At 41.3% G+C, this 19,384-nt stretch overlaps 1 protein-coding gene across 1 annotated transcript in view; it reads left to right on the top strand.

Annotated features, from left to right (window-relative positions):
• METAP1 (methionyl aminopeptidase 1) overlaps positions 1 to 10,742 on the top strand; it is an 81,180-nt gene extending 70,438 nt beyond the window's left edge. Inside the window, exons 9-11 of the mRNA XM_037039124.1 lie at positions 533 to 676; positions 7,116 to 7,181; positions 9,081 to 10,742. Of these exons, the coding sequence (XP_036895019.1) occupies positions 533 to 676; positions 7,116 to 7,181; positions 9,081 to 9,244 (374 nt within the window). The 3' untranslated portion in view covers positions 9,245 to 10,742. The remainder of the gene's footprint in view (positions 1 to 532; positions 677 to 7,115; positions 7,182 to 9,080) is intronic.
• The last annotated feature ends 8,642 nt before the right edge of the window (positions 10,743 to 19,384 follow it).

Below are 19,384 nucleotides of genomic sequence, written 5' to 3'. Positions count from 1 at the left end.
GTGAGAAGTATCTTTCTGTACCCTACCCCTAGAGGCAACTATGAGTAATTTGAGAACCACTCTTATGGGGAAAAAGAAGCCCCAAGGATGAAATTCTTTGAGGAGTTGATAAGAGACTGAAACTCAGGAAAAGTCAGGTTACTTTGTGGACATTCCTTTTTCTCCTGTTGCTCTTTCCTCTCTTAATCTCTTCTGTTCACTTCAATAGAATAGCACACTTGACCTTAGCGAAGAGAGGAAGAGAAGTGTTTTTTCCATTCTCTCATTTATTCCGAAAGCAAAAGATGCCTCCCCCTATTTCCTATATGCAGTGATCCTTTTACGCGTCAGGAAGTAGAGGTGCTGCTGGTCCGAACTGCAGCTTTGCCAGGTACTGCCGGAAGAGCCTCTCTGTGCCTGGGTTTCCTCGTCTGAAGGTTTCAGCACGTGCGCCTCTGAAGCACTCAGGAGGGTTCCTGGCACATGGATAAGTAATTATATTGTACCTGTTTGTTATTGTTACTGTTTCATAAGTCTTCTCTTTCCCTTTTAGTGAAACCTGGTGTTCGATACAGAGAACTGGGAAACATTATTCAGAAACATGCCCAAGCAAATGGCTTTTCAGTTGTTCGAAGCTACTGTGGGCATGGAATTCATAAACTTTTTCATACGGCCCCCAACGTACCCCACTATGCCAGTAAGTACTCTCCAAACATCTGGTATTTGCTAACTAATGTTTTCAACTATTCAACCAGGCCTCACACAGTAGGTGTTCATACATTCATGTTGTTCCCAAAACAGTTCAAAGCATGTGTATTTGGTCACTGTGGGGCTGGGGCAGTTATTCTGTGACTTAGGCTCTGTCATTTTCAATCTGTAGCTTTCAAGATCACTTTGAGAGTTGCCCTCCTAATTTATAGGTACTGGGGAGGGAGCGGGGAAGCATGGAGGGGTCTTGGGAGGTTTTAGTGAGTCAGCCTGGAATTGGGATAATGACTTACATTTACTTTCCATTGGCAGGAATTTAGTCACATGGCTATATTAACTGCAAGGAAGGTTGGGAATGTTAGCTGAGTACTCTGGAAGAAAAGTAAACTAGTTCTGGTGAATAGCCAACAGTCTCTGCTACATAGCTATTCTGATTCCTTAAGTGAAATTGGTTTATCTTGGTTTGACTTGAGTTTTTAGTGTACATCAGATACATATTATTCGTTGGTGTAAATAGAGCACAATCCACAGAGTGCCTCTGCCTTTCCTCAAGTTGAGTGCTGTCTCATAGTGACAAAGGAAGTGTAGGACAGTTAGCGTCTTCCAGAAGCCCTTTTTCTTGGAGATATAAGACATACAAGAATAAGTTGTTATTTAGTGCTAGAAATGAAAGCTGTTCACAGTAAGTCACCTGAGAAGGAATTTAACAATTACATTTATGAGCCACTGCAATATAGACACTTTCGTATATCTCCTTGTACTTAAGTTTTCTCATCTGTACAGTGGTAGTAGGGAATGGCTGGCACCTACCCTAGAGTTGTGAATTAGGAGTAAGTCAGATATTTTAACATAGAAAGCACTTAATAATAACTTAGAGAATAGTGATGATGATGATGTATATTATCAGTGATTTTCAACTGGTGTGCTTCAAGAATTTTTAAAACATGCAATACCTGACTATCTAGTTAGAGGCACTGACCTCTTTTCCCTTAGATTGGCAAATAAAAAACTGTCAACAGTCAATACAATAGTTGTCTGGTGTGAATGTTCTGTTGTAAATGATAAATATATAGGTCATATTACTGAGTTGCATCTTATTGATCGTGTTGCATGATAAAGTTCTGTCTGATTGTTTAATTCTTAGAATCAGAAATCTTTACACACAAGTATAAGCACCCAATTTTTTAAAAACTCTCTTTGGAGCAAAAATGGTAGGTGATTACTACTATTATTTTTTTTCTTGTAAATGAATCAAAATTATATCTACTTTTTGCATGAACAGCAAAAACTGTTTTTTTGTGTGTGACAGAATTTTAGTAATGAGTTTATGTGTGCCATGAGATGAAAAAGGTTGAGAATTTCTGCCTTATCTGATTTGATCATTGCAACTCTTTGCCTAATTTTTTAGCCCTGTTTCAAAAAGCATATTCTGTGCTGAGAGAAGTAATTTATTTACTCACTTCACATAAACTGGTAAATATATGCCAGAGCCAGGATTTGTACCTGGCTTCTGTCTGGCTTTCTAGAGTCAGTCTTCTCCTGTACTTTGTGCTGCCTTGGAAAGAATGAAGCATTTGGTGCTGGGTCCCCTGGAAGAAATAAAGAATGGCTGAGATTTGGTTTGACGGAGAAGATGAGCAAGAGCATTCCAGGTGGAGGGGAAGCATGTTGAGACTGAACAGAGACAATATAAGCTTGTCTTAGTATTCAGTGTGTTAAGAGCTAGGAATAAACACTGCCAGCCTGAGGATATTTGACTTTATTTGTGGGAGTTTTCAGAAACATTTTTGGGCAGAGGAATGGCAAGGTGAAGGTGTTGTTTTGGACAGACAGATCCGGCACTGGTATCTAGAATGTATTGGAGATGGGGACCGATGCCACTGGTTGGCCCATGCATGGTGCAGTGAGTTGCTCAAGTCCTAGACATTGATAGTTTTGAAGAGGAAGGGAAATGAGTGAGAAATAACAGGAGGAGATGAAGAAGTTGTTTGGTGTGCAGCATTTGATATAGATCAGTAAGCATTTATTAGCAGACCTTGTAGTTCTTTGTTTGTTTGTTTGTTTTTATTAAAGCTGTGAATTGTGCTTGAAAACAAGGCTAGTAACAGAAAATTAGTTGACTTCATTCCTTCCTGGTAAACCTTGTAAATCATCTAATGTGCATTCTGTTAGACAGAATGGAAGTAGATTTTGTGATTATAGTAGCATTCCTTGCCTTTGCATCGATAAAAAGAGTGTGTGCAGGGGGGTGGAGAGGCTTGAAAAAAGTGCCCTTACTTTTAAGTGTGGATTATATAAAGAGAGACCGGAAAAGATAGAATTTGTGAGAGGAGGAGATGTGTCAGAGATGTTGGGGTCAGCAAAATAGGGTGCCACTGAGGTACAAGAGATGCCACTTGTTTTAAAAAGAAGCCAAGGGTGAGTTAGGTTTGCTTTATTTCATACATTTGGTATGTTTATGTAAAGTCACCTGGTTCATATAAATTGGAATATGTTGTGATCACTTTAGGGAAGTGTTAGGGGAAGCAGAGGCCTTTTGTGGAGCAGAGGCCTTTTGGAATGTACACGATCTCTGCATTGGTTTGTGACGCCATATTCCTAATTAGCTGGGGGTGGAACCAGGAAATTGTCATCTAACCTCCTCCACCCCATTCTATGTCCCAGACGTCCTTATTAGATGAGAGTTTGTTTGCTTCTTTCAGTTATTAATGTTTGGGAAGTCATGATGATAATACCCTACATTGAGGATGCATATTATGGTAATTCTGTGAGGTAGATGATAGAGCAGGTGTAAATTCTTCAAGAAGTGATTAACTTGGTGTCTGCAGTAGTGTAGTTACTCAGGTAATGTGTATTGGTTGAGTGAGCTACATTGAGAAACTGAAACCGTGAGTCAAGGTGAGTGGGAGTTCTGCCTCTCCTAGAGTAGTGAACCAGTGGCGGAAATAGGGCGGGTCTCAGGATCTCTGTATCAGTGCTGCCCAATAGAATTGATGAGGCATGTATGTAATTTAGAAATTTCCAGTGGTCATATTCAAAGAGTAAAAAGAAATAGGTGAAATTAATAGTGTATTTTATTTACTCTATCACATTCAAAATACTACCATTTCAACATTTTATGAATGTAACCGTTATTGACATATATTATATGCTTTTTGTGTTTGAGGTTGGCATTAGTTTTGCTACTTACAGCATATCCCTCTCTGACTAGTCACGTTTCAAGTGCCCAGCAGCTACACGCAGCCAGTGCTGCTATAGCTGACAGCTCGGCTCCTTCCGTGACGCCATACTGACATGCATGTTTTCTTTTTGATAGACTCAAGGGATTACTACCAATTATGTGTATGTTGCAATTAACTGCATGTCATTAGAAGAGAAAGTTGATTAGAAATAAAATGTCAAGATTATGTTTGCTCCTCAGATTTTGGCAATACGTAAGGTAGTAGAAAGCGACATAATAGCTATTCACAAAGAAAGATGTGGGTGAGGCTAGACCACACTAGAAAGTGTGGTGTTTATTAAATTCAGCCACAGTGGACACATGTTACTGATTACCAAACTCACCGTCATGAAGACCAACCACCACCCCAAAAAACCCTGAAAGCCCTGCTTTGCCATCTGCTGGTCAGGACAAGCAAATGCAGGCTTTCATTTATTGGGGCTGTTACCTCTATTTTTTGTTTGTTTGTTTGTTTTACTTTTTAACTTTTAATTTTTTGCCAAGTGAAAACAATGTTGTTTTCTGATTATATCATTTTAATGTATTTTTAATTAATATATTTTATTGATTATGCTATTAGAGTTGTACCATTTTTTTCTCCTCTTTCTTCCCTACCACCCTGTACTTCCCCATCCCCCATTATTCCCCCACCTGAGTTCATGTCCATGGGCCATACATATAAGTTCTTTGGCTTCTCCATTTCCTGTACTGTGTTTAACCTCCCCCTATCTATTTTGTACCTACCATTTATGCTGCTTATTCCCTGTACCTTTTCCCCCATTTTCCCCTCTCCCCCTCCCCATTGATATCCCTCCATGTGATCTGTATTTCTGTGAATTTCCTCTTGTTCTAGTTGTTTGCTTAGTTCATTTTTATTTGTGCTTATGTTTTTGTTTTTTAGGGTTAGGTTGTTGATAGTTTTGAGTTTGTTGCCATTTTACTTTTTATCTTCTTTTTCTTAGATAAATCCCTTTAACATTTCATATAATAAGGGCTTGGTGATGATGAATTCCTTGAACTTGACCTTATCTGGGAAGCACTTTACCTGCCCTTCTATTCTAAATGATAGCTTTGCTGGACAGAGTAATCTTGGTTGTAGGTCCTTGCCTTTCAGGACTTTGAATACTTCTTTCCAACCCCTTCTTGCCTGCAAGGTTTCTTTTAAGAAATCAGCTGACAGTCTATGGGAATTCCTTTGCAGGTAACTGTCTCCTTTTCTCTCACTGCTTTTAAGATTCTCTCTTTATCTTTAATCTTGGGTAATATTATATGTGCCTTCGTGTGTGCTTCCTTGGGTCCAACTTCTTTGGGACTCTGAGCTTCCTGGACTTCCTGGAAGTCTATTTTCTTTGCCAGACTGGGGAAGTTCTCCTTCATTATTTTTTCAAATAAGTTTTCAATTTCTTGCTCTTCTTCTCCATCTGGCACCCCTATGAGTTGGGTATTGAAATGTTTAAAGTTGTCCCAGAGGTTCCTAAGCCTCTCCTCATTTTTTTTAACTCTCATTTCTTCATTCTGTCCCAGTTGAATGCTTATTTCTTCCTTCTACTCCAAACTGTTGATTTGAATCCTGGTTTCCTTCCCTTCACTGTTGGGTCCTTTTATTTCATTTTTCATAGCCTTCACTTTTTCTTCTATTTTGTGACCATACTCAGCCATTTCTGTGAGCATCCTGGTTATCAGTGTTTTGAACTCTGCATTTGAGAGTTTGGCTATCTCTTAATCACTTAGTTGTAGTTTTTTATGGAGCTTTGATATGTTCTTTCGTTTGTACCATATTTCTTTGTCCTAGCACGCCTGTTATGTAGTAAGGGGTGGAGCCTTAGGTATTTGCCAGGGAGGGGCAGCTGACATGGATGCATTTTGGTGCTGTGTTCCGGGCAGGGGTCTGAGAGGGAACTGTGCCGCTTGTTCAGCTCTCAGCCAGCTTTCAGTCACTTCCCCTGCTCCCCACAAGCAAATTGGGGCCTTCTGGTGCTGATTCCCAGGTGAGTGGGTTTGTGTCGGTTCTAGCACCCTGGGGGTCTCTCCAAAGAACTCGCCTGTGAAGCTGGGAGTTTCTCCTGCTGCCTCATGCCCTATTGATTTTTTTAGTCAGAAATTTTGAGTCTTTATTTCCCCATACCAGAACCCTGGGTTGCGCAGTCTGTCCTGGTCCCCAGTTTTCCCTCCTGGTTTAGCCTCATACAAATGTGGGACCCCCTTGCCGCGAGTCCTCTCCATCCCAGCTGCCCACCTCCACCCCTCCTACCGGTCTGGATGAGTGTTGCTCCTTTAACTCCTTGGTTGTCGGACTTCCATACAGTTCAATTTTCTGGCAGTTCTGGTTGTTTTTTGTTTTTAAATTTGTTGTTGTCGTCCTTCTTTTGGTTGTGAGAGGAGGCAAAGTGTATCTACCTATGATTCTGTCTTTGCCAGAAGTCCCTCAATTGTTTTTTTAATTTGAAGTTTAATTTAATTTGAAATAGGTTATTCCTTTTTGTCTGAGATTATCTAAAAAAGCCTATCCCTATTTTTAATTTTGGCCTTTTGTTGGGGGGCAGGTGGCAGATCTGGATACTTTAATTCATAGTTGTGTTTCTCATGATGGTCCTGAAAAATACTCTTATTAGCGAACTTGGACAGAAAGCTAAAACAGTATTTGGAGGGAAGAAATGGAATTTCTGATTTCAAATAAAAAGGAATAGTCATGTCAACATTAAAAATAGGTAGGTTAGTGTTCAGAGACTTTGTTCCCCTTTAAGGTTATGAGAAAGAAGACAACCCATAAAACTTGGAGAAATCATGCAGTTGTTTCCGTGGGCTGTGCCCAACCCCCGCTGTGCAGCCACACACCCTTAGACAGTTACACCTGAGTGTGTGAGTAATGGGACTTCGGGTCTATGATTGCAATTCTAATCCTACTTTAACATAAGTTTGTGGAATTTTCCTTTTATAAGAGCGATAATCACATCAAAAATTCAGACTATGGATATCTGTGTATTTTCCTAGAGAAAACATAGGCAGAATGAACTACACCTAGGACAGTATCTGTTTCAAAGCAGGTGTTTATCATTTGTTGAACGATCTACTTTATACAAAGGTGGACCAGGAGAGGAGAAGTAATTAAGAAATGACTGAGGGGAATGTAGTTATATATTCTTTCCAGTGAGCTTTTCAAAACTATACTATGTTTTGAGATTCTTTTTTTTTATTTCTTTAATTTCAGAAAATAAAGCAGTTGGAGTGATGAAGGCGGGCCATGTATTTACAATTGAGCCAATGATTTGTGAAGGTGAGAACAAAGGATGCTGTGTGTTCTTTAATTGAATTTGTATTTATTTTTTGTTACTAATGCACAAATTAGTATTCTGCTCTGTTTAGTTTTTGCTTCACTTCCGCTCCCTGTCCTGTTGCAAACTGCATTTAGCACCATGTAGAGAACTAATCATTGGAAGGGTTGACAGAAAAGCACTGCTCTCTGCTGCTGTCAGTAGAGGCCAAAGTACTTAAATCCTGGTCCCATTTCATAAAGATCCTAGCAAAGGGTGCATTGTCATAAATAATTTTTATTTTTTTAATTGATTGACTTGAGAGAGAGGGAAAGAAATAGCAGTTTGTTGTTCTACCTATCTGTGCACTCATGGATTGCTCCTTGTGTGCACCCTGACCAGGGATCAAACTGGCACCCTTAGCTTATCAGGGTGACACACTAACAACTGAGCTTTCCAGCCAGGACCTGCATTGTAATCATTAGACACCTCCATCGAGCCTGTGTAGAAATTCGTGCTTGACATGTGGGATAGATTGGGGGGTGGAGAGGAGTAAAGTAGACCCACTTACTTTGAGGCAGACAAAGTCAAATGCTTTAATTGCCCACAAGTTAGGAGGTAAGTGCTGTTCCCATTTTACAGAGGAGTAAACTGATTCTTTAAGAGGTTACGAAACTTACCTATAGTCATTTAGCAAGTTACATGGCGGATTTTGTTGGACTCCAATGCCCTGAGCTGTGTTCTGCTTCTTCAGGGTCTGCACTAGTGTCCTCAGTGGCGTCATGCAGCTGTTGGGGAGAAAGCACAGCACACGCACACACTTAGGGCTGGCAGTTTTATGGCCTCACTGTGGTTTTTCCCTGTGATAGGCATGTGGCACTAATGGCAGACTCAGAGTCATGATTGGTGCTCCTCACTGAGGGGTCAGGGTGACGACGCGGGTTTGCTTCACGAAGCCTTCACCTTTTTCTGCCAGTTCTTTGTTGGGGGCAGGGGGTGCCGCATGAGGCAGTAGTAGTAGGTAGTGTGTCCAGGGCCGGGTAGGAAAGGATATTCCTCTCTTTGGATCCTTCTAGTCTTTTTTTATAATTTAATCTTGGGAGAAACACCCTGTCGCTTCTACCAGATTCTCTTCCTCAGAAGTGAGTCTCTGAATCCAGCCCACACTCCTGTGGAGGAAGGGAGCAATGGAGATCATTTTGAGAGGTTGCCTTTTTTTCTGTAAAATGGAAATTACAGTTTGTATCTTGCCAACTCCCCAAGGCTGTGGTAATAAGCATAAAGTGAGATAATCTACATTAATACTGGTTATAGTTTAGTCAGATGCCAGAGTTACACCGGGAAAGAGCTAAATTCATTCATTCATTCATTCATTTTTCCCTTGTACGTCTGTGATGAGTGGTGTTAATATACTTTCTAAAACCCAAACCCAGTACTTTTATTTTGGAAATATCATCTTGATTTGATATTTGGGAAGTATAAAACATGTCAAGTTAAAACACACCTGATGTAAATTTTAAGTATCATCAAAGGCTTTAGCTAAAACTTAGTTTAAGTGTAAATAGAAATCTTTTTTTTAAAAATATTTTATTTGTTTATTTATCTTTAGAGGGGAAGGAGAGAGGGAGAGAAACATCAATGTATGGTTGCCTTTTGTGCGTCCCCTGCTGGGAGTTGGCCTGCAGGGAACCGACCTGCAACCCTGGCATGTGCCCTGACTGGGAATCGAACCGCGATCGTCTGGTTCGCAGGCCTGCACTCAATCCACTGAGCTACGCCAGCCAGGGCCAGAAATCTTAATAATGAATTTTCTAATTGGCTTTCTGTGATATCTAGTAACATAGGATGCACAGATACACTTACCTAGAGCTTATTTAGAAAACTGAGTGATGGAATTAAGAAATTGTTTCTGTTTGTTTAAGGTGGATGGCAAGATGAAACCTGGCCAGACGGTTGGACCGCGGTGACGAGAGACGGGAAGCGGTCTGCTCAGTTTGAGCACACCCTGCTGGTCACGGACACTGGCTGTGAAATCCTGACCCGGCGGCTGGACAGCGAGCGGCCTCACTTCATGTCCCAGTTTTAATTTCTCCCAAGTTGGCACATCTCAGTAATACCTTCTGGCTGTACTGTGCTTTTTATTGAGAGTACAGAATGGAAGAGGAAATTTTTTACTTGTTTTGTTTTGACTATAGATAAGGAAGTACTACGGCGTTTGACATGTGTCCTCAAGAACTTGTCTTGGGTCTGGAAAAGCCAAGAAGAATAAAAGAAACATTTTTCAACTCCTTTCAGTGTTCCCCTGTCCGCCCTCCCCAAATCTCTGCACCCCTGTGTTCTCATTTGCCCTTTGAGCACTTTTGCTTAAACCTGCTTCTAGTTGCTTTTATCACTGCCACAACCGGGCCACCAGGAGCCGCTCGCTGCTTTCCAGATAGATGAATGTGGAAGGTGAGAATCCTTGAAACTTCAGCAACAGACGTTGCTTCAGATTTTTTTTACTATATAGGAAATATATATCTGTACATTTTAAATTCATATATGTAATTACTGAACACTATATGACCTGGGGTTTGTGTGGATTCTGCTCCACCAGGGTCATGAGCTGTCATAAATGGACCCACAGTTTGCAGTGACTTAATTCTTAACTGGGAATTGGCCTCTCCCGTGCTAATTACTTACCTGTGTAGTTCTGTGGAAGGAAGCACTCAGACTCTGTGTCAGTGAGTGGATGTGGCAAAATTCACTCTGGAAAAAGGTTATTAGATTTTTTGAAATCTAGTTTATGGCAAAAATAGCCATGCACCAAATGGTAGTGGCTTTGCAGAGTATGAAGATTTTGTAATATATTGCTATTTCAGACCTCTGTTTGGTCGAAATGGGGGGAACGAAGTTCCCTTTCTTCCACTGTCTATTTTATTTCAAGGGCACACCTTGGAGACGTTCAGAGAAGGGGGGAGGTTGCACTGTGCAAGTTGATCGGGAAAGCCAGTTCTGAAATTTCTCCAGCAGTGAGCAGAGTAAGTCAGGTGAGATGTTAGATTCTAACATTTAGTAAACCTGGTTGTGATGAGAAAGAAAACTCTTTGAAGCTTGGACTGTTTCCTTGCATTGGGATACAGCCGTCCTTGGAGTGCTGAAAACACACTTCACCTTTACATCGCTGGGAGCCTCGTTAGAGATGACCTCAGCTGCCCAGTATCTGTGTTCCTTTCCGTAGTTCAGTCCAAATGCCACTGCATCCTGTGAAGGCATATCAGATCAGTCATTGTCCTTGGAGTGTACTTGATTACGGGATTCAGGTGACTTTATTGTAAGGTAACTTGATACCACTGACATGTTATACTTGTACGAAAACATCTTTCCCAGAGTGCCTCAGACCTTACTGCTTTAAAAGAATTATGATAATGTTTTCATTTTATTATTTTAATGTTTAGTCAAGTGACCGAATCTGGTATCGATTTTCGGGGATATATGTGTGAAGTTTTTTATCAAACTGTAATATTTGTGAATGGAATGCCTTGCAATATGAATATTAATATAATGTGTAAAGGGAGATTAAAAAGTTTGAGTGACTATCCTGCCATGTGGTCATTAACTTTGCTGCATTTGTTTGGCATTTCAGAGGGAAATGGTGGGAATGGGGTGGCTCATTTCATAATCTAACACTCATGACTGTTTGAATAAAAACACTTTTTCAAGTTTATTGGCCAGTAAAAATTCCAGCACTGTGTTTGGTTCAGCAGAGTCTACCAACAGCATTTGAGATGCAACCTATGTTTTTAAAGAGCTATTAAGACAGTGGCCGGTATAGTTCAGTGGACTGAGTGCGCTTGCCAGTTCAATTCCCAGTCAGGGCACGTGCCTGGGTTGCAGGCCAGGTTCCCCAGTGGGGGCATGTAAGAGGCAACCACACATTTGATGTTTCTCTCTCTTTATCCCTCCCTTTCTCTCTCTCTAAGAATAAATAGATAAAATCTTGTTTTACAAAAAGGTATTAAGACAGAGAATGCTGCAATTTAGGGGAGGATTTTATGTGCTGATAGTGGAATTAAGTGTGGGCTGGTTCGTTGTCTGTCATTACATGAGAAGCTCCAGGCCCTGGCTGGTGTAGCTCAGTGTATTGAGAGCCGGGCTGCGAACCAGAAGGTTGCTGGTTTGATTCCCAGTCCAGGGCCCATGCCTGGGTTGTGGGCCAGGTCCCCACTTGGGGGTGTACAAGAGACAACTGATCAGTGTACCTGTAGCACATCAACATCTCCCTCTCTTTCTCCCTTCCCTTCTCTCTGAAAAAATAAATAAATAATGTCTTTTTAAAAAAGAAGCAGCACCAGGAGAAAAGTCTTGGTGGGATAGTTTTGTTGTTGTTTTTGTTATTAAAACACCTGACTGGTGATGATGCTTTTCTCAGTTTGGGAGATTTAAAACAATATGGGCCCTATTCTAATTGTCTATATATAACTGTGGGTGTTTATTAGATTTAGATAAGAAAACATCTAGTTTCATCATTCTGCCAACTTCTCAAAGTGAGCCAATGTGGTAACTTTATTTATTATTGTATTAACTTTTAAAATATTCTTTTTCCTGCCAGTCCTCGGTGCCCCTTTAGAAGGGAAGCATTTTAGGCTTTTAATTCATTTTATGTTTTTGTGATAAAATGGATTAAGGTTTATTGGAGCCCATTTACCAATACCTTTATACCCCTTGCCATCCACTTGTCTAAGTTAATAGGAAGAGGAGATTTAGGAATTTGTTTACCATCTTAATTTGATTCCTTAATTTGTTCTACAATCACTTCTGGTTTTCCACTGGGTTTGGTTAAACCTGAGAGCAGGGTGCTTCACTTTGCCACCGCTTGTACCCTCATGGTGTCACTCAGCTATTTTTTCTTCCAGTTTTTTATTTTGAACATTTTAAGTTTACAGAAAAGTTGAAAGTATATTACCATGAAATAATCATATATTCTTTTCTTGTATTGATCAGTTGTTGTTTTGCCATAATCTCTCTCTGTAAGCACACTTTTCACTTAAAAGAAGTGGTGTCATACTTTACCCGTTGCTCTTACAACATGTCTTTCTTAAAACAGAAGCACATGTCCTACATAATTACAACACAGTTGTCACACCCAAGGAATTTAACATGGAATTGTCTGGTACAATGATTTCTTTTCAACCTTTTTCATCTCGTGGCACACAAACTAATTACTAAAATTCTGCAGAATTCCCAGAAAACATATTTTTTGCTGATCTGATTTTTAAAAAGTATGGTTTTGTTTCACTTACACTGGACAGTTACTGTTGTGTTGGCTGCTGTCATATTTTTTAATTTGACAATCTAAGGGAAAAGAAGATAATGCCTGTAACTAAATACTCAAGCAATGCATGTTTACAAACACTGCTTGAAAATTGCTGGTTTAATGTATTTTATGTATTACGATCCACTATAACATCACTTGTTCTTTAAAAGCTTTTCTTTTTCTTTTTCTTTTTAAATCCGGGATTCAAAGCTATAGCATTGAGTTGCCATGTATCTGTAGTCTCCTTTACTCTAGAGCAGTTCTTCCACCTTTTAAAAAATCTTACGTGAAATTTACACTTGGAAAAAGCAAGCCAGTTAAGCTTGTGGAATTCTGTTTTCTCTGATGGTGCTTCATGAGTGCCTTCGGATTAAACAGTTTGGCAGGAGACACCATAAGGGCATGTGGTATGTCCCATTTGTTGCTTCACATCTGATCAGGAGGCACATAATGTCACTGTCATATTATTGCCAGTATAAGTTTATTACTTGATTTCTGTCAGATCTTTCTGTTTTCAGAAATAATCTGGGAGGAGATACTGGGAAACCATTTGCCTATCCTGTTCACTCAGTGGTTTTAGTGTTCATTGATTAACCCTTGCCAGAGTGCATTATTTTATTACATTGGTTGCTGCAAATTGGCACTTTCTAAATCTAGCATTTCATCTACATTATTAGCTAGCAGTCTTTACAAAGAAGCACATTTATTCCTTCCTCTACCCATCAATGTGGGTTCATCGATTGTTTTTAAACATTCTATTTAAATTACTGCAATTGTTCCAAATCCGGTCAGCAAGAACACCTTTAAGCTTATTCATGGGTTATTTTGACCTGTGCCTATCAGTCTTTGATCATTTTCTTGCTTTTTGCTCTAGCAAGATACTCTACATTTATCATACACTTTTCCTGCCCCAGGCTGGTAATTGGCTATTTTCTTCCAGAAAAACCCGACTTTCTTTGGGGGGGGTGGTATTTGGAAAGCAAGAGCTGGGTGCTACTAGGGTGTCACTGTTTCTGGGCCATTTCAGGTTCAGAACAGAGCCAGAAAATGCATTGTTTCCACCTCATGAGTTCCTTCAGGGGCTTTCATTTCAAATCCAACACTCCTCTGTCATCCTCACTGTATCCCTGTTCCCTCCCTGTATCTTCCTTCTCTGATGGTGAGAACTTTGGTTTTGAACAACATCCATATTTAAAATTTGGTTGATTCTATAAGATGTAAAATTATTTCAGAATTACTACATGAAAATCACTACCAACAATAAAGTTACTAAGTGCAAAATGTGTGTTCCGTTTTGTTTTTGTTTTTTTTTTAATAATCTTGGAATATACGTCACTGAGGGTGTGCAGAGCATTGGTTTAAAAATTATTTGGACTTCTGGTCAAGATGGTGGCATAGGCAGACAGGGCTTATCTCTCTGCACAACCACATCAAAATTACAACTGAACTACACAGAACAACCATCGCTCAAAACTGTCAGAAATCGAGTTAAATGGAAGTCAGACACTAGGGAAATATTTGCTCATCTACACTGGTAGAAGGGGCACAGACACAGAACAGGCTGATCCTTCACCCACTGTGGTGGATAAACATTCAGGAGGGAGGGATATCTCAGGAGTGAGGAGTCCCAGCCCCACATCACGTTCCCCTGCCCAGGGTCCCAGTGCCATAAAGATAAGTCCCCACAACTTCTGGCTGCAGAAAACAGTAGTTGTATTGAATCCGTGGACGAAACTTCTGAAGCCTCAAGTACTTCCTCTTACAGAGCCAACGTAGAACCACTTACTTGGACTCACCACCTCTGGACTGCAGCGCCAGGATGGTGGCTTGAGAGGCACCAGAGTGGCATATGGGGAGAACAGGAGGCGGCTGGCATCGAGGCTAGCAAAGGCCATTGTCTCTTCTGGGCCCTACCCTCGGGACCAGCAGGCTGGTGACCTATCTGGAAATCCGTCAATTTGGCTAACACTGTTACACCCCTCTTGGAGATTACCAGAGACACTGCCCCACCCAATTTATGGGCCCACTCAACAGAACAGCTTTTCCATAAGAATGTCTAGTCTTGGTTGGCTCAAGCTTCACAACTTCCTAAATCCTCTCCAACGAGCAATAGGTGATCTCAGTGAGCCCCTGGCAATAGCTGCAGCTAGGACAAGTGGAATCAGGAAACATAATTAAACAAGCAGTTTGCAGCCACTAGTAAATCCTATCTTCCCTAAACTAGAGGGTAAATACCTTAAATCACCCTACTCTGGGAGATAGCAGAAATCCAATTAGTGCCCTTTGTCAACCACACCCAAGGAGAGAGGAGAGTAAGAGAATAAATCTGGTTTTCAGACATCAGCATAAAGCTGATACTCGATTGAGATCCTCCCTGAGACCTCCCCTAAACTCCCCAGCCTTTAAAAGCCTCAAGACAAAAGACCCAGCACAGGCTTTTCCCAGGAGCATCCAGCGCCTTTTCCATTCCCCTCTTCACTCACAGATGTGCATCTCCTAAACTCAGGGACCCCAGAGACTTGCACTCAGGGAGCAAAGGGCAGCAGCACCTCGTCCCGCCATAGCCTCCCGACCCTGACCCAAGGGCCCCTTTTCTCCAACTTCTTAGTGAACTGAAGCAGCCCCGTCAAGGCTCACTTCTCTTGGCTCTAGAAAGCCAAGACAGCCTTGCTGAGGCTCTCCTCCTGTTGCTTCCAGTATCCTAAGCCCTTCCTTGTTTCACTGTCCCCAGCTTTAATAAATGTACTCTAAAAGTCACCAGGACTTGGGGCGGGGGCGTGTGTGAAATCTTTCCTGCATGAAGTCAAGTACCCACACAGAACCAGCTGGCCCAAGGTGGATGCACTATGTAGAGTGTGACTAGACAGCAGATTTGCTTTGTTTTAGTAGTTGTATCAGGGCCAACAGAAAATTCAGGCTAGAATTTTTGAAATCTTTTCAGTAAATATGAGCCTAGGTGATTCTAAGGAGACACAATAGCCAAGGATAGACAGGATTAAAATGTTGATTCGAGAAAGAGATCAACGGATATTATTTTAAGTATATTTTATTGATTATGCCATTACAGTTCTCCTATTCCCCCCTTCATTCCCCTCCACCCTGCACACCCCTCCCCCCATTTCCCCCCCTTTAGTTTATGTCCATGTGTCACAAGATTCTGTATTTCCCATACTATTTTTGCCCTGCCGCCTGTCTATTTTCTACCTACCATCTATGCTGCTTATTCTCTGTACCTTCTGCCCCCTTCTCCTCCTCCCACTCCCCTGGTGCTAATCCTCCATGTGATCTCCATTTCTATTATTCCACTCCTGATCTACCTGTCCTCTTAGTTTGCTTTTGTTTTAGGTGTGGTTGTTAATAACTGTGAGTTTGCTGTCCTTTCATTGTTCATATTTTTATCTTCTTTTTCTTAGATAAGTCCCTTTAACATTTCATATACCAAGGACTTGGTGATGATGAACTCCTTGAATCTGACCTCATCTGAGAAGCACTTTATCTGCCCTTCCATTCTAAACAAAAGCTTTGCTGGATAGAGCAATCTTGGATGTAGGTCCTTGCATTTCATGACTTGGAATACTTCTTTCCAGCCCCTTCTTGCCTGTAAGACCTCTTTTGAGAAATCCGCTGACAGTCTGATTTGTAGGTGACTGTCCCCTTATCTCTTGCTGCTTCTAGGATTCTCTCCTTCATTTTCATCTTGGCTAATGTAATTATGATGTGCCTTGGTGTGTTCCTCCTTGGGTCCACCCTTTTTGGGACTCTCTGAGCTTCCTGGACTTCCTGGAGTCTATTTCCTTTGCCAGATTGGGGAAGTTCTCCTTTATTATTTGTTCAAATAAGTTTTCCACTCGTGGCTGTTCCTCTTCCCCTTCTGGTACCCCTATAATTCAGATGTTGGAATGTTTAAAGATGTCCTGGAGGTTCCTAAGCCTCTCCTCATTTTTTTGAATTGTTGTTTCTTCATTCTTTTTTGTTTGGTCATTTTTTTCTTCCTTCTGGTCCACTCCCTTGATTTGAGTCCCAGTTTCCTTTCCATCACTATTGTTTTCCTGTGCATTTCCCTTCATTTCAATTAGTTTAGCCTTCATTTGTTCCTCTAATTTGTGCCTAAAATAAACCAGTTTTGTGAGTATCCTGATGTGTTTTGAACTGTGCATCTGATAGGCTGGCTATTTCTTGGTCGCTTAGAGTTATTGGCTCTGGGGCTTTGAATTCTTGAGCCATAATTTTTTTTTTTCAATGTATGGTTGCTTCTTGTGCATCCCCTGCTGGGAACTGGCCCCGGCCGAGAACTGGCCTGCAACCCAGGAATGTGCCCTGCCTGGGAATCGAACCGAGATTGTCTGGTTCACAGGCCTGTGCTCAGTCCACTGAGCTACACCAGCCAAGGCCTTGAGTCATAATGTTTTGGTCTGTTTGTGCCTGTTACGTATGAGGAGCAGAGCCCTAGGTGTTCACCAGGGTGGGGCAACCCAATTGCTGGGTTGTGATGATGTATGTGGGGATGGGGTCAGAGAGGGGCAATGGCTTTTGTTCTGTTCTCTTAGATTTCCGTCCCTTCTGCTGCTTCCTGCAAGCAAACCTGGCCCCCCTGGTGCTGGTTCCTGGGTGTGTGAGCCTGTGCACCCTCCAGGACCCTGTGGGTCTCTCCAACAAACTCTATGTGAGCCTAGGAGCTTCTCCTGGCACCTTGATCCCGAAAGTTTTCCAATTGGTGCTTTTAGGCTTTAATTCCCAGAGCTGGGGCACTAGCCTGCGTGGTCTGTCTCACTGCTCACTCCTTCACCTGCTTTATCTGCACACAAATGTGTGACCGTGGTCAGCCAGCCACCTTGCACCCTCACTGGGTCTGCCTGTTGCCACCCCACACCTGGGATCTGTGACCTGCTGCCTGCACTCCTAGGTCTGCACTTCTGGGTTCGTCCCTCCGATCTTTCCTGCCCTACCCGGCTCCCCCGCTAACTCCGCCCCTCTTACGAGTCTGGCTGAATGGTTAGTTGTTGTCAGACTTCCGTATAGTTCAATTTTCTGTGTTATGGCTGCATTTTTGTTACTAAAACTTTGTTGTCTTTAAACTTGGTTGTGTGAGGAGGCACAGTGTTTCCACCTATACCTCCATCTTGGCTGGAAGTCTCAACAGATATTTTTAATCCAAATTTCCACTGTTTTACTTTAACTCAATTATTTTTGGTATTTTAGTACACATCTAAATTTGAGGGAGTTCTGTGGTGCATTAGCACTTCTTTCCCAAAAGGAACATGTGCGCATTCACCTCATCTCAGAGAATTCTGTTGTGGCTTCCTGTTTGATAAGTATCAATCTGCTTAAAATTCCCATCTCATCTGCTTTGTTCCTGAAAAGGAAAGTTCCACCAAAAGAAATTGGTATAGTGGAGGACTTTGTATATGCCTGTTCACTTTGTACTTGTTTCTCTAAAGACATAATTTCCTTGGAATAGTTCTATGAATTTATGATCAAAATAACTTGAAATGCACTTAATTAAATGTTTTCCAAATATGTTTGAGGTGTACTTTTCTCTGAAAGTATTTGCTGACAGGGAATCTGACCTTGCATGTTAACTGAAACAAAACTGAGTCCAAAGTTGGTCTTTTTCCCAGGTGAGCGAGATGACTGCAGGCCCAGTTACTTTTGGACTTTGCAGATTGGCGGCCAAGCAGAAAATGTTCTGAAGCATTCTGTGCATGGAAAATACGTCCCCCTTCCCCAATTCAACAAAACATTTTGAGTTGTATATAATTTGCATCCCAAATGGTTACATGAAAGTAAGAATTATGTGAATTTTTTAATTTATTGTGAGTTTTACACACATTAATCGGCTCCTCATGACAGTTTTGGACATAATGTAGTTTTTTTCCTCACCTCCATTCCACAAAATAGCATCATGCTACACATTCTACTTCAGAGATCAGACGAGATCGGGTGCGTTCAGGGTGGTATGGCCACAGACTACTCGTTCTACTTTATGTGTTGTTGATTTCCTGTGCATGTAATAAAGAACTTGCTCCAAATCACACATGCCTGTGAGGTAGAAGGTAATTTTTTTAAAAAATATTTATTTATTTATCTTTAGAGGGGAAGGGAAGGAGAGAGGAAGAGAAACATCAATGTATGGTTGCTTCTTGTGCATCCCCTGCTGGGAACTGGCCCCTGCTGGGAACTGGCCTGCAACCCAGGCATGTGCCCTGACTGGGAATCGAACCGAGACCATCTGGTTCGCAGGCCCGTGCTCAATCCACTGAGCTACACCAGCCAGGGCTTAGAAGGTAATTTTAATTTCCCCTTTCTCTGAGTTCACCCAGGATCATAGTTCAGGGCCACTTGGGCCTGTACTGCCCCCAGTGCTTTAGGTTAAATAAGAGAAGGTAGGTTGCACTGCCTAGCCCTTCAATGCACCAGCGATTTACAAAGGAGAACCATGACCATGCTTCCACTTTTCCTCTTTCCAACCAACTCATTTTACTCTCTCAGAAACACACCCTTCTGAGAGCATTTAAGCCAGATCAAAGTATTTTTTTAAAAAGTACCAGTTTCAATGTAACAAAGGATGTCTATATGGCCTATCTGATGCAGTGATACAAAAAACAGTCTAAAATAAATACTCTATCAGGTGGACAAACGAGAGCACAGAATATACTGATTTTCTGTGCAATTTTAAAGGATGTGCAGAAATGCTATCATATGCATAGAAACTTCTGGAATTGTGCAGACTTAACAGTGGTCACCTGGTTTTGGGGGAGAAGGGACTGTAGCTTTTCTCATATGACCTCTAATATTTGATTTTTCTGACTCTTGGATATATTGTTTTCTTGTGTTTATTTTTATGACATCGGATTACCTGGATGGTAAGAATATGTCAATCATTTTTGTTTGCTTCTTTATACTGCTCAAGATAAAATAATAACCTTAAGT

The sequence above is a fragment of the Sturnira hondurensis genome, unplaced genomic scaffold, assembly GCF_014824575.4.
Source record: "Sturnira hondurensis isolate 20B ecotype Veracruz unplaced genomic scaffold, ASM1482457v3 Scaffold0025168, whole genome shotgun sequence".
Taxonomy (NCBI): Eukaryota; Metazoa; Chordata; class Mammalia; order Chiroptera; family Phyllostomidae; genus Sturnira; species Sturnira hondurensis.
Note: the sequence above shows the minus strand (reverse complement) of the source record. Positions and strands in the feature narration are given on the sequence as shown.